Source organism: Carcharodon carcharias, chromosome 32 (assembly GCF_017639515.1).
Source record: "Carcharodon carcharias isolate sCarCar2 chromosome 32, sCarCar2.pri, whole genome shotgun sequence".
NCBI lineage: Eukaryota > Metazoa > Chordata > Chondrichthyes > Lamniformes > Lamnidae > Carcharodon > Carcharodon carcharias.
Window position 1 is genome coordinate 1636705 of NC_054498.1, and position 12619 is coordinate 1649323.

General features: G+C 46.5%; 1 protein-coding gene across 3 annotated transcripts in view; it reads right to left on the reverse strand.

Annotated features, from left to right (window-relative positions):
• The window catches only part of mtmr10 (myotubularin related protein 10), a 33405-nt gene that overhangs the window by 2011 nt on the left and 18775 nt on the right, over positions 1–12619 (reverse strand). For all 3 annotated transcript variants that reach the window (XM_041178525.1, XM_041178524.1, XM_041178526.1), the window contains 10 exons: positions 11302–11392; positions 10422–10572; positions 10080–10167; positions 9254–9342; positions 7884–8014; positions 6536–6605; positions 5297–5367; positions 4155–4327; positions 2169–2339; positions 502–681 (listed from right to left, as the gene is read on the reverse strand). In XM_041178525.1, coding sequence (XP_041034459.1) covers positions 502–681; positions 2169–2339; positions 4155–4327; positions 5297–5367; positions 6536–6605; positions 7884–8014; positions 9254–9342; positions 10080–10167; positions 10422–10572; positions 11302–11392 — 1215 coding nt within the window. The remainder of the gene's footprint in view (positions 1–501; positions 682–2168; positions 2340–4154; positions 4328–5296; positions 5368–6535; positions 6606–7883; positions 8015–9253; positions 9343–10079; positions 10168–10421; positions 10573–11301; positions 11393–12619) is intronic.

Consider the following 12619-nt stretch of genomic DNA (forward strand, 5'->3'; position numbering starts at 1 on the left):
CTCCTCACCCTTCCTCCAATTTAGACTTTCACACCCAAGTGAAGCCCCCACCCACGCACCCCCCCAAAACCCTACCCCCCCCACCAACTACCTCTTCCCTCCCAACACCCCCTCTCTTCCCCACGCACCCCCCCCCCCCCCCCCCCCCCCCCCCCCCCCCACCCAACCAACCGCCTCTCTTCCCCCCAACATCTCATCTCCAGTTTGCATCTATCCAATCCCGGCCTTGCCCTGCACTGTAGTCTTAGGATTTTTACTCTTCCCCCAGATCAACTATAAATGTTACTGAGGAAGAAACTTGAGCTCTTGGGATTCCTACTGTCTCCAACAATGTTTACCTTTTAGTGACAGCTGAGTTGAAGTGTCGGGTTGGCCGGCATTGTAGAAAACACCATTCTCCCCAGGGTACCAGAAAGAAAACAGTCTGGGGCTAAGAAACAATCTTATGGGAGTCTCGAAACAACATTTGAAACAAATACCCAAACTCTCAGACACACTCACCTTTGCTCTTTTGAAGGATTTGATTGTCCCATTCTGCACACATGTCACACTTTTGCCAACGTACAGTGGGTTATTGAACAAAGACAGATCTTTAGCCGTGAACTGCAGCGACCAGTTCCAGACAGAGGGCAGTTCCAGACCTCTCCCTTCACTTTGTAGGTTCCCATTAGCAGCAAAATCCTATATTTAATGGAAGAAGAGAATTAAGTTAAACTAATCACCAAGTATAACATTGGCAAATGCTGTAAATCCAGTACAAATCTAACAGTTAGTAGTCTAATTAAGTAAGTTAGCAATATGTCCCAATGTTAACTATGTGAGATTTCAGTCACTGGTCACGATGTTGTTGTGGTTGTTTACGTTACATTTTATTCATTAATTAAGACAGCTCATTGAGTTAGTGCAGTTCCCAGTGTGGTACATTCATTCAGACCAGACACACCCAAGCCCCAAATGCATGTGGACACTGGGGAAGGGCAGTATCAGGTCCTGTTTATAACATCCCTCATGGTTATGCAACCACTGGACAAAGCATCAGCAAGCTTCCAGCAGCAGTACCCCAATAGTCAGCACTTTCAGGGGAAGATAAACTGTACCCCAACAGTAGGCACCTTCAGGGGAAGGTAAACTGTACCCCAACAGTCAGTACTTTCAGGGAAGGTAAACTGTACCCCAACAGTCAGCACTTTCAGGGAAGGTAAACTGTACCCCAACAGTCAGCACCTTCAGGGAAGGTAAACTGTACCCCAACAGTCAGCACCTTCAGGGGAAGGTAAACTGTACCCCAACAGTCAGCACCTTCAGGGGAAGGTAAACTGTACCCCAACAGTCAGCACCTTCAGGGGAAGGTAAACTGTACCCCAACAGTCAGCACCTTCAGGGAAGGTAAAGTGTACCCCAACAGCACCTTCAGGGAAGGTAAACTGTACCCCAACAGTCAGCACCTTCAAGAAAGGTAAACTGTACCCCAACAGTCAGCACCTTCAGGGAAGGTAAAGTGTACCCCAACAGTCAGCACCTTCAGGGAAGGTAAAGTGTACCCCAACAGTCAGCACCTTCAGGGAAGGTAAAGTGTACCCCAACAGTCAGCACCTTCAGGGAAGGTAAAGTGTACCCCAACAGTCAGCACCTTCAGGGAAGGTAAACTGTACCCCAACAGTCAGCACCTTCAGGGGAAGGTAAACTGTACCCCAACAGTCAGCACCTTCAGGGGAAGGTAAACTGTACCCCAACAGTCAGCACCTTCAGGGAAGGTAAAGTGTACCCCAACAGCACCTTCAGGGAAGGTAAACTGTACCCCAACAGTCAGCACCTTCAAGAAAGGTAAACTGTACCCCAACAGTCAGCACCTTCAGGGAAGGTAAAGTGCACCCCAACAGTCAGCACCTTCAGGGAAGGTAAAGTGTACCCCAACAGTCAGCACCTTCAGGGAAGGTAAAGTGTACCCCAACAGTCAGCACCTTCAGGGAAGGTAAACTGTACCCCAACAGTCAGCACCTTCAGGGAAGGTAAACTGTACCCCAACAGTCAGCACCTTCAGGGAAGGTAAACTGCATCCCAACAGGAAGCATCTTCAGCGGATGGTAAACTACCCCAACAGGCAACAGCTTCTGATGAGGGTAAAGTGATCCCAACAGGCAGTATCTTCTATTGTTGTCTGCACCCACCTGGCTCTGTTGCATCCGTTGATATGGGCTGTTGAAAAGGAAGGTGCCAAATAGGGGAATCCTCAAGCTGTCATATAAGACAGTCAGGTATGTCTCAGTGAACTCGAATGCAGCTGGGAATTGCTGCAGCAGCTGCCACACACAGTCCAGGAACAGTAGAAACAGGGGACACTTGCAAGAAAAACAGTGTTAACTTTAATACATTCATATCAGAATTAGGACATCACAGCAAGCTGCCTCACTCTAAGTTCAAACATAGCAGGCATGCAGCTACAGAGCATTAATAACCCCAAGAGCAGCCAAAAGAATTGGCAAGATTAAAAAACGCTATTGGCTGCTCAAAGTCAGCTCACCCTCCTCTGGGTTTCCTAACTGAAGCCCTGTCAAAATTAGACCCCAAAACATTAAAACTAAACCTGGGAGTAGCTTGAAAGGAGACCACCCTGAGAAAGGCAGTCAGCAACACCTAGAGGAGCAGGTCAGAGGAGAACCCTGAGAAAGGCGGTCCGGTCCGTGGCTCCAGAGTGGATTGGCTGCATTCTGAGAAAAATCAAGCGTGATATCACAGAAAAAAAGGTAGTTGATTGATTGGTAAATATTTTTCTCATTTGGTTGGCTGAATTTTCCTATTTATCTTAACTAGGGAATTTCAATTAGGGTAAGTAAATAATTTATTTGATTAAATAATAATACAATCACAGTCAGAAGTAGAGACATGAATTTAAATTAATCAGCAAAATAATTAATTGAACATTATAAAGATGGCAGGGCAGATGATGTGTGGTGGCTGCAGAATGTGCTAGCTCATGGTCAACAGTGTGATCCAAGCAAACACATCCACAGTGTCAGCAGCTAGAGGAACTTCAGCTCAAAGTCATTGAGCTGGAGGCCAAACTGCAGACACAAACGCCAGGGAGCGGAAAAGTTACCCGGACACTTTGTTCCAGGAGGTCATCACATCCTTTAGAATAGGGTGGTCTAGTTTGGCCAGGGACAGGAACATGCAACTGCGAGTAAGGCAGGTATTGGAATCAAAGGTAGAAATGGAGAAGCCTCAGCCTTTGCATTGGTCCAAAAGGTTTGAGATTCTTGCAAACTATACAGACAAAAGCAGGAGCTGCAGGGTGGATGAGCAAACTGACCATGGCACCTTGCTGCAGGAAGCCATTCAAGCGGGAGGACTTAACGGGAATATGGTGGTATTGGGGACAGTAGAGAGCTTCACTGCGCTCCTCTGCAGTGCAGAGCGTCACTCCAAGCTGTATGGTCTGCCCAATGCCAGGGTTCAAGACATCTGCTCTGGGCTGGAGAGGAACTTACAGTGGGAGGGGGAGGTTCTCATTGTCATGGCCCACATAGGTACCACTGGAATAGGTAAGACTAGGAAAGAGATTCTTCTTAGAGATGAGTTTCTAAGGGCTAAATTAATGGGCAGAACCTCAAAAATAGTAATCCCTGGATTATTACCTATGCCATGAGAAAATTGGCATAGGGCAAATAAGATTAGAGAGTTAAATGTGTGGCTCAAAATTTGTTGTGGCAGAAATGGGTTTCAATTCATGGGGCATTGGCACCAGTACTGGGCAAAGTAGGAGCTGTCCTGCTGGGACTGTCTTCATCTGAACCATGCTGGGACCAGCGTTCTGGTCAGTCACATAACTAGGGCGGTAGAGAGGGTTTTAAACTAAATAGTGGGGACAAGGGATTATGTGAGGAAACTAACCCTGGGACAATTCCTTGTTACAGTGGGGCTCATGCGAAACATAACTGTTTGATCTAAGGTACAATCCACCCTGCAATCTTAATGTAATTATTGACCATCTTAGAGGGTTAAACCTACTGCTGAAACTGGAAGGTGATTGTGGGGGGTCTCTGTTGAGTGCACAATCTGTCCAATTCCCAGCACAGTCTTACTGCAGTCTGCTGCAATCTAATTAAAAACCCTGATTTTAAGTTAAGAAGGAAGGGGGCAGGTGTAATCCTCACCTCATGTTTCTCAGACTCTCCAAGATGGTTACAACGATCCAAGAAGCGGTAACCAGCCACGATCCACTCCTTCTGAATCAGGCTCTGAAATCCCAGGATGGTACGGAAATGGGGGTCCAACATCACCTGCACAACCGAGGCTATCACACAGCTCAGGTCTCTTCCTTCCTCCTCTGATGAAGGGACACATGGTCGACATGGATGAAAAGCTTCATTTTGAGCACTGAGCTCCATTAAAAAGGTGCTGGAAGTTCAGAGCAGCAGAGAGAGAATGTTGCCTGTCCGTGACAAGCATCTTTTCTTGCAGGAACCCAACACTAAGATTATCCCCTTTCTCTGGTAGATAAATTCAGCTAATGCCCTGAATCACACTTACCATTAGGTACATGGGGGGGTGGGTTTAGATGGGGACATACTCGTAATGCTGCTGGACTAGTAGTTCAGAGGCTCGGGCTCATGCCCTGTGAACATGGGTTCAAATCCACCATGACAACTTGTGGAATTTGAATTCAATTAATAAAATCTGGAATATAAAGCTAGTCTCAGTAATGGTGGCCATGAAACTATAAATTGTTGTAAAAACCCATCTGCTTCCCTAATATCCTTTAGGGAGGGAAATCTGCCATCCTTACCCAGTCGAGTCTACATGTGACTCCAGACCCACAGCAATGTGGTTGATTCTTAACTGACCTCTGAAATGGCCTAGCAAGTCACTGAGTTCAAGGGCAATTAGGGATGTACAACAAATGCTGGCCTTGTCAGCGATGCCCATATCCCATGAAAAAATAAAGAAAAAAAAAATTTAACACAACCTCAAGCTACACTGGATACATTTAAGCTGCTTCCCCCTTTGCTGTGAAATGGGGAATGTCGGGAGCATCGGGAGACACCGAATCCTGCTCTGTTTACAGGCCATGGTGCATCATATATCGCTTTGTATAATGGGCAGTGTCTACTTGAATCTTCCTCCGTGTACTGGACAGGGAGCACCTGAATATTGCTCAGTGTACTGGACAGGGAGCACCTGAATATTGCTCTAAGGACTTGATAGGATGCACCTGACATTGCTCCGTACACAAGACATGGCTCACACTCGTGCACTGGATGCTCATTATTAACCATGTGAAAAATGTATTACTCACCCTGAATGATGACAGAAATGTTCTCGCTGTACACCCATTGTGTGAGTTCCGTGGAGTGCTTCAGGAACAGTCTATGAAGATAGGAAGACCACACAAAGTTCACTCAAAACAAACATTTCCTTTTTGTCTCTCTTTCCCTGACAGCACTGAGCTGCGTTGGATATGATCCTACAGGTCTTGGCTCACGCCAGGTTACAGATTCCATGGGCACTGACTCACACTGGGGTTAAGGTTCTGTGGGCACTGACTCACACTGGGGTTAAGGTTCTGTGGGCACTGACTCACACTGGGGTTAAGGTTCTGTGGGCACTGACTCACACTGGGGTTAAGGTTCTGTGGGCACTGACTCACACTGGGGTTAAGGTTCTGTGGGCACTGACTCACACTGGGGTTAAGGTTCTGTGGGCACTGACTCACACTGGGGTTAAGGTTCTGTGGGCACTGACTCACACTGGGGTTAAGGTTCTGTGGGCACTGACTCACACTGGGGTTAAGGTTCTGTGGGCACTGACACACTGGGGTTAAGGTTCTGTGGGCACTGACTCACACTGGGGTCAAGGTTCTGTGGGCACTGACTCACACTGGGGTTAAGGTTCTGTGGGCACTGACTCACACTGGGGTTAAGGTTCTGTGGGCACTGACTCACTAGGGTTAAGGTTCTGTGGGCACTGACTCACACTGGGGTTAAGGTTCTGTGGGCACTGACGCACACTGGGGTTAAAGTTCTGTGGGCACTGACTCACACTGGGGTTAAGGTTCTGTGGGCACTGACTCACATTGGGGTTAAGGTTCTGTGGGCACTGACTCACACTGGGGTTAAGGTTCTGTGGGCACTGACTCCTACCGGAGTACAGGTTCCACGGGCCTTGACCCATGCTGGGGTATGGATTCCCCGAAGATACAGATCAGTTATGACTGCTTGACGGAGTAAGTTGAAGGGACTGAATGGCCCTCTCCTATTCCAAATGCTTTCAGATCTGGAAACACAGCAGCATTGACAAAAGAATTCAGGTATTCAATACTGAACTGCCGCCCTTAATCAACATTCAATATCAGAGTCATACGGACTTGAAACATTAACAGTATTCCTCTCCGCAGATGCTGAGTTTTTCCGGCTATTTTTATTTTTGTTTCAGATTTCCAAAACCCACAGTATTTTGATTTTAACTCAATATCAGTAGTTGGATATGTCCTGAAAGGACTGAGTGGCCTTCTCTCTTTCCGGCTTCTTGTTCTTACCTGACGTATTCCAGCCACCGAGTGTTTTCTAAAGAGGACAGCCACTTCTCATCTGTTTCTTCAAATAAATCTACAGTGAAGCAAATCACATTCATATGATTATTTGCTGTTTAATCAATAGGTTGTAGAGAGATTGCAGATGTTTGGGAACAGGGAGTTTCCTGGTAAGGGAATTGCAAGTATCCAACTCCGTTTTATCAAGAACCTCAAGGTGTATCCACTGCACTGGACAATTAGCCAACTCTCAACTATAATAGCAACTTTAATATAGAAAGGATCTCTGACATTTTACCAGGTTGGGGCTGGTGGGGGGGCGGGGGGTGGTTTTGCAAATAAGGAGTTAAGCAACAGATAAAGGCAACAAAGGAGCAGCTACAGAACCAAGGAGCAGGGGCTGGACAAGTTTATCAAAGCCTTGGTCAAAAAGCTCAGCTAGTTTTCAGATGGCTTTTAAGGATTGAGAATAAGTGCAGAGGGAAAGTGTTTTGTGTGTGCGTGTGTGTGTGTGTGTGTGTGTGTGTGTGTGTGTGGGGAGGGGTGGGGCGGGGGGGGGGCTGCTGTGCAGGCGGACATAGGGTTCAAGGTGAGACAGGATGGGGGGGGGGGGGGGAGGGGTAAATTAGGAAAGGATTCAGTGAGGGTGGGGCTTAGGGAAGAGAACAGGTAACAGTCAGCCTGGACTGGAAAATGTTACAGACACAAGCCCATGGATGGATTTGAAAAGGAAGATAATGATTTTAAACGTAATAATGTCAGCAATAGGAAATTGGTGTAGGCCAATGAAGATAGGGGTGATAGGTGAACAGTACAGATTACAGCAGCTGACCACTGGATAAGGTTGGAGCTTATGGAAGATGAGGGGCCAGCGAGAAAGGTATTGGTGAAACAACTTCTGAAGAAAATGTTGCAATGCCAATTCCATAACCCCATGACTCCAAAGACATAGTTCCACAGACTGCTCACAATCCAATGACCATCGATAAGTCAGTCAATCCTGACAGCGAGTATTGGCTCAGCATGTTGCCAGGTGGAAATGTTTTTTATGGTGGGCCAATTCGGTCCTCACCCACCATCTACATGCAGGATTGGCAGCATGGGTAAGTGGGGAGCAATCACTAGCAATGGTGATCTGTTGTTACCTGCCTTCCCTAACCCAGGCACTGAGACCAGTCAGCTGAGAACACAAGAGCATGCAACTCCAATCGTCTCAAAGACGAGGGACCTCAGGGACACAAACAACGCCCCCACCAACCAACCGCACACAAAACAATCCAAACTATTTCTGTGGAACTCAGCATAACACAAACACGAGAAACACAATGTTGGGAAGTCCTGAATCGCACCTCACCATTAATGCACAGCTGCTTGAGTCTCACCAACGCTGCCTGCACCTCTGATATACTTGGTAAATTCTTATCCAAGTCAGATTTAAATACTTCACTCTTCTCTGGATGGCTTTGTGCTATTGCCTTAAGGATCCTAACAAAGATAGGAGAAGAGTTAGTTATACAGCACTTAGCTCAAGACAGGCAGCTTGCATTTGTTCTACAAGGAAGAGAAGTTTCTGTTACATTTCAACAATGTTACTGAGGAATACATCAGAACAGATCAGCATTAACAACATTGGCAACCCAGCATCTTCCAGACCATCAGGAACTGCTCCACAGTGAGAGTCAGCACCTTCAGGAACTGTCCCCCAGTGAGAGTCAGCACCTTCAGGAACTGCTCCACAGTGAGAGTCAGCACCTTCAGGAACTGTCCCCCCAGTGAGAGTCAGCAACTTCAGGAACTGTCCCCCAGTGAGAGTCAGCACCTTCAGGAACTGTCCCCCAGTGAGAGTCAGCACCTTCAGGAACTGTCCCCCAGTGAGAGTCAGCACCTTCAGGAACTGTCCCCCCCAGTGAGAATCAGCACCTTCAGGAACTGTCCCCCCAGTGAGAGTCAGCACCTTCAGGAACTGTCCACCCCAGTGAGAGTCAGCACCATCAGGAACTGTCCCCCCCAGTGAGAGTCAGCACCTTCAGGAACTGTCCCCCCCAGTGAGAGTCAGCACCTTCAGGAACTGTCCTCCCCAGTGAGAGTCAGCACCTTCAGGAACTGTCCCCCAGTGAGAGTCAGCACCTTCAGGAACTGTCCCCCAGTGAGAGTCAGCACCTTCAGGAACTGTCCGCCCCAGTGAGAGTCAGCACCTTCAGGAATTATCCACCCCCAGTGAGAGTCAGCACCTTCAGGAACTGTCCCCCAGTGAGAGTCAGCACCTTCAGGAACTGTCCCCCCAAGTGAGTCAGCACCTTCAGGAACTGTCCCCCCAAGTGAGAGTCAGCACCGTCAGGAACTGTCCCCCAGTGAAAGTCAGCACCTTCAGGAACTGTCCCCCAGTGAGAGTCAGCACCTTCAGGAACTGTCCCCCTTACCCGTGAGAGTCAGCACCTTCAGGAACTGTCCCCCTTACCCCAGTGAGTGTCAGCACCTTCAGAAACTGTCCCCCTTACCCCAGTGAGGGTCAGCACCTTCAGGAACTGTCCCCCTTACCCCAGTGAGAGTCAGCACCTTCAGGAACTGTCCCCATACCCCAGTGAGAGTCAGCACCTTCACAAACTGCCCCCCAATGAGAGTCTCACAATGTGGTTATTAGTGACTAGTTGAGGAATTGATTCATATTGGAAATCAATAATCTGAGCCAAAAATTGGAGATAGGCAGGATTACTATCTCCCTACCTTGTATTGTGTTTTCTCAGCTTTGGCCCAGGTTTAATGTTGGCCATTCTCACTAGGGCACTGCCAGTCCAATGATGCCAGCACCACATCTGTAACAGAATCAGAGGCAAAGCTTTACCTTCCAACTCAATCACAATCCTTGCTTCTTTCAAAAGTACAGCACTTACAAAATGAATTAATTACACAGTAAACTGCCCTCATTTTCATTTGAAATTTTTTACTGCTTTTACAAAGGTTTTACAAACAATTCTGTTACTTTATAAATGGAAAGTAGAAGGAATTATTCAGATGGAATGAAATTACAGGCCGCACACATGTAAAGTCAGTATGGCCAGAACAGATTTATTCCAGGTGTTTCCCCTCCATAAACACCCCCCTTTTTTTACCTAGTGTCTATGTCCAAGTAGATTTTATAGGAATAAACTCCATATTTAGGATCTGAGCTTTCTGCCTAGTAGCAGCTATATTTCTCCTCCAAATCTCACTAGCCTCTCAGTCTGATCTGTACATATATTAACCTGCAGTATAAATAAAAGTGAAGGAGTTACTTCCCTTGCCTGATAGTTTTTGCTGTGTTCCGTACCTTATTTCGAAGCACTAGCTCAATGCAAAAAGTAGAGCCGAAGCACAAAGAGCTTATGGTGCTGCTGCTGCACCATGTGTATTAACACTCTTGGCAATAAAACTATCCAGTTAAAGGTGTGTGCTACATGCACACAGTAGAACTGGAGGTGTGGATGCACTAAAGTGTTTAAACCATTGGAGAATCCCTCCGGTTCACTGTCAAACGAAAGCATGTGCACCGTGATTACAGATCAACACTCACTGGGATTCGGTCACCATTGAAGGAAGGAACCAACTGTTTCAAGTCTTCATCCGCCAGAGAAGATGGAACAACAAAGTACTCCGGAAGGCTGAAAAACCACAATAGAATGAACACAGTAAAACCTCACACATTAAAGCATTGGTACTCAAACTCTGCACATACAGCAACAGAGCAGATTAACCCCACTCTCTACCACTCCATCTCCCTCTCCCATCTCCTGCAAACTCCCCGCCCCTAACTCCTCACTTACTCTAGATATCTAATTCACTTGGTGAAATACAACCATGTTAAACACTGTTGCAAGCTTCCAAGCCATTGTCAATGTTTCTGAAGTTTTCTTACCTCGTAGAAGTAGCATAGTGTTCATTGACAGAACAAACCCTCCACTCTGATGCCCCTGTCCGCTTTATCTCCCTATCCCAGTCTGAATAGCTTTCAAACAGTGATGTCTGCAGTCCATCCATTTCTGGGTCTGTTCCATTCATGTTGCCAACTAAGAGAAGACAATTGTGACTTAGAGATTTTTCGATCAGTAACTCGAGACAGAAGTCTGTGACTGTAATCAAGCACCAATATTGGATCATGTGATTCCCCAACCAGCGCCACACTCTAGCTTTACAGCAAAATGATTCTCATTGGTGGGCATTATTTTTTGTTGCACTTCCTAACATTACAACAGTGACTGCACTTTGAAAATTACTTGATTGGCTGTAAAGCACTTTGAGGCGCCCAGTGATCATGAAAAGGGCTATATAAATGCCAGTTTTTTTTCTTTTAATTTTTCACTTTTTCCTTCCTCACGTCCAGAACTGGTCAATTTACAATAAAATCCAGTTCCAGTGATCTCCAATCCTGTCCTCAATTGATAATTTTCAAGCATACAATCCAAAAGGGCCAATAAGAGTGATCAGGATCAGAAACTCTGGCTGAATTTTCCTCTCCACAGTTCACAGGTATAAGGCCAGGCTTCCAGCCAAAGACAGTGAACTCAGTGCAGAGCCTGACCTGCACAGCTCAATTACTCACTGCACTGATAATACCAGGCCTGTCCGGAAGTTTACAGGAAACTTTGCTTACTCTGCTAGTGAATGCAAGTGTTATTGTTGAGCACAATCCATTTAGTAAAAAGTGTGACTCACTGGGGCAAATAAACTAACACCAGGAGACAAATACCATCACATGACAGAGTGCCTGGTGCCCAGTGATATTCCTACCGTCTTACCTGAATTGTGGCACTTCTCCTTGGCATATGCAAACCCAAACAACAACTGGAGATCTTTAGGCTGAGAGTAATGAGCAATCACAAGGCAGATCTGGAATAAAGCAGGAATCCACAATTAAGGACAGGCTGTGGAAACTGCACCAATAGCTGTCGCCTCTGCTTCTCATCAGAAATGGTGGATCTGTCAGGTCAGAGTTTTAAAGAATGGCCCAAATTCTTCTGGTGACTCTCCGCAATGGCAGCACTCACCAAACCTGCTAAAGTGAAATGATTACCCTCCACGTGGTTCTGACCCCAAGTTTACAGCTGTTCCCCAAAGGTGCTTTAACATTGGGCAACCAAAAAGCTGCCAAAAAGGATGCCCTCTAAGATTCGTTAGGATCTAGTTTCAGTCTCCTCCAGGTCCAATGGCATATCCGAACTCACAAGTCCTGTTCACCCATCATTCCTGTGCTTACTGACCTAGATTGCCCACCTGTCCAGCAACACCTTGATCTTAAAATTCTCATCCTTTATTTCAAAACCCTCTACAGCCTCACCCCTCCCCATCTCAGTAATCTCCTCCAGCACCACAAGCCTCCAAGATGCTTGCGATCCTCTGGCCTTTTCACATTCTCAATTTTAATCATTTCACCATTGTTGGCTCTGCCTTCAACTGCCTGGGCCCTCAGTTCTGGAATCCCTGCCCTACATCTCTCCACTTCTTTCTCCTCTAAGGTGTTTCTTCAAAATTACCCCCTTAACCAGGCTTCTGTTCACCCCTCCTAATTGCTCCTTTTGAGCTTCAGAGACAAATTCTGTCTGATAACACTTCTGTGAAATACATTGTGACATCTTACTACATTAAAAGGTGCTCTATAACTTACGAGCTGCTGCTGTTGCCAGGGCATCCAGCATGTAGGACCTAGTGCATTAATAAGTGAAAATATTTCAGCTCCCAGGCTGTTCCTTCACCATCACTTCTGTTCTGAATGGCAGAGTTTGACACTCTCCCAAAAATAAGTCACTATCTCATGCTCTTACGGTTAGGCCTCGAGACCTCGTGGAAAGGTTTGATACCAACGCAATCCCTCCTCCTGCAAATACCCAGAGTCATAGAATTATACAACACAGGAGGCAGCCATTTGCTCTTTCATGTCTGTACTGGGCCTTTGGTAAAGTTGGTCAAGTCAATGACTACACAGCAGTCCAGCCAGACAATTTTATACAAGGACTTTCTGTGTTGAATATCGTCCTGGGCCAGGAAAGTGCACTCAGCACTTCCAGTGGCTGTAGACTGGGCCTTGGGTTTCAAAGATAACTATAAAGTGTCAACAGA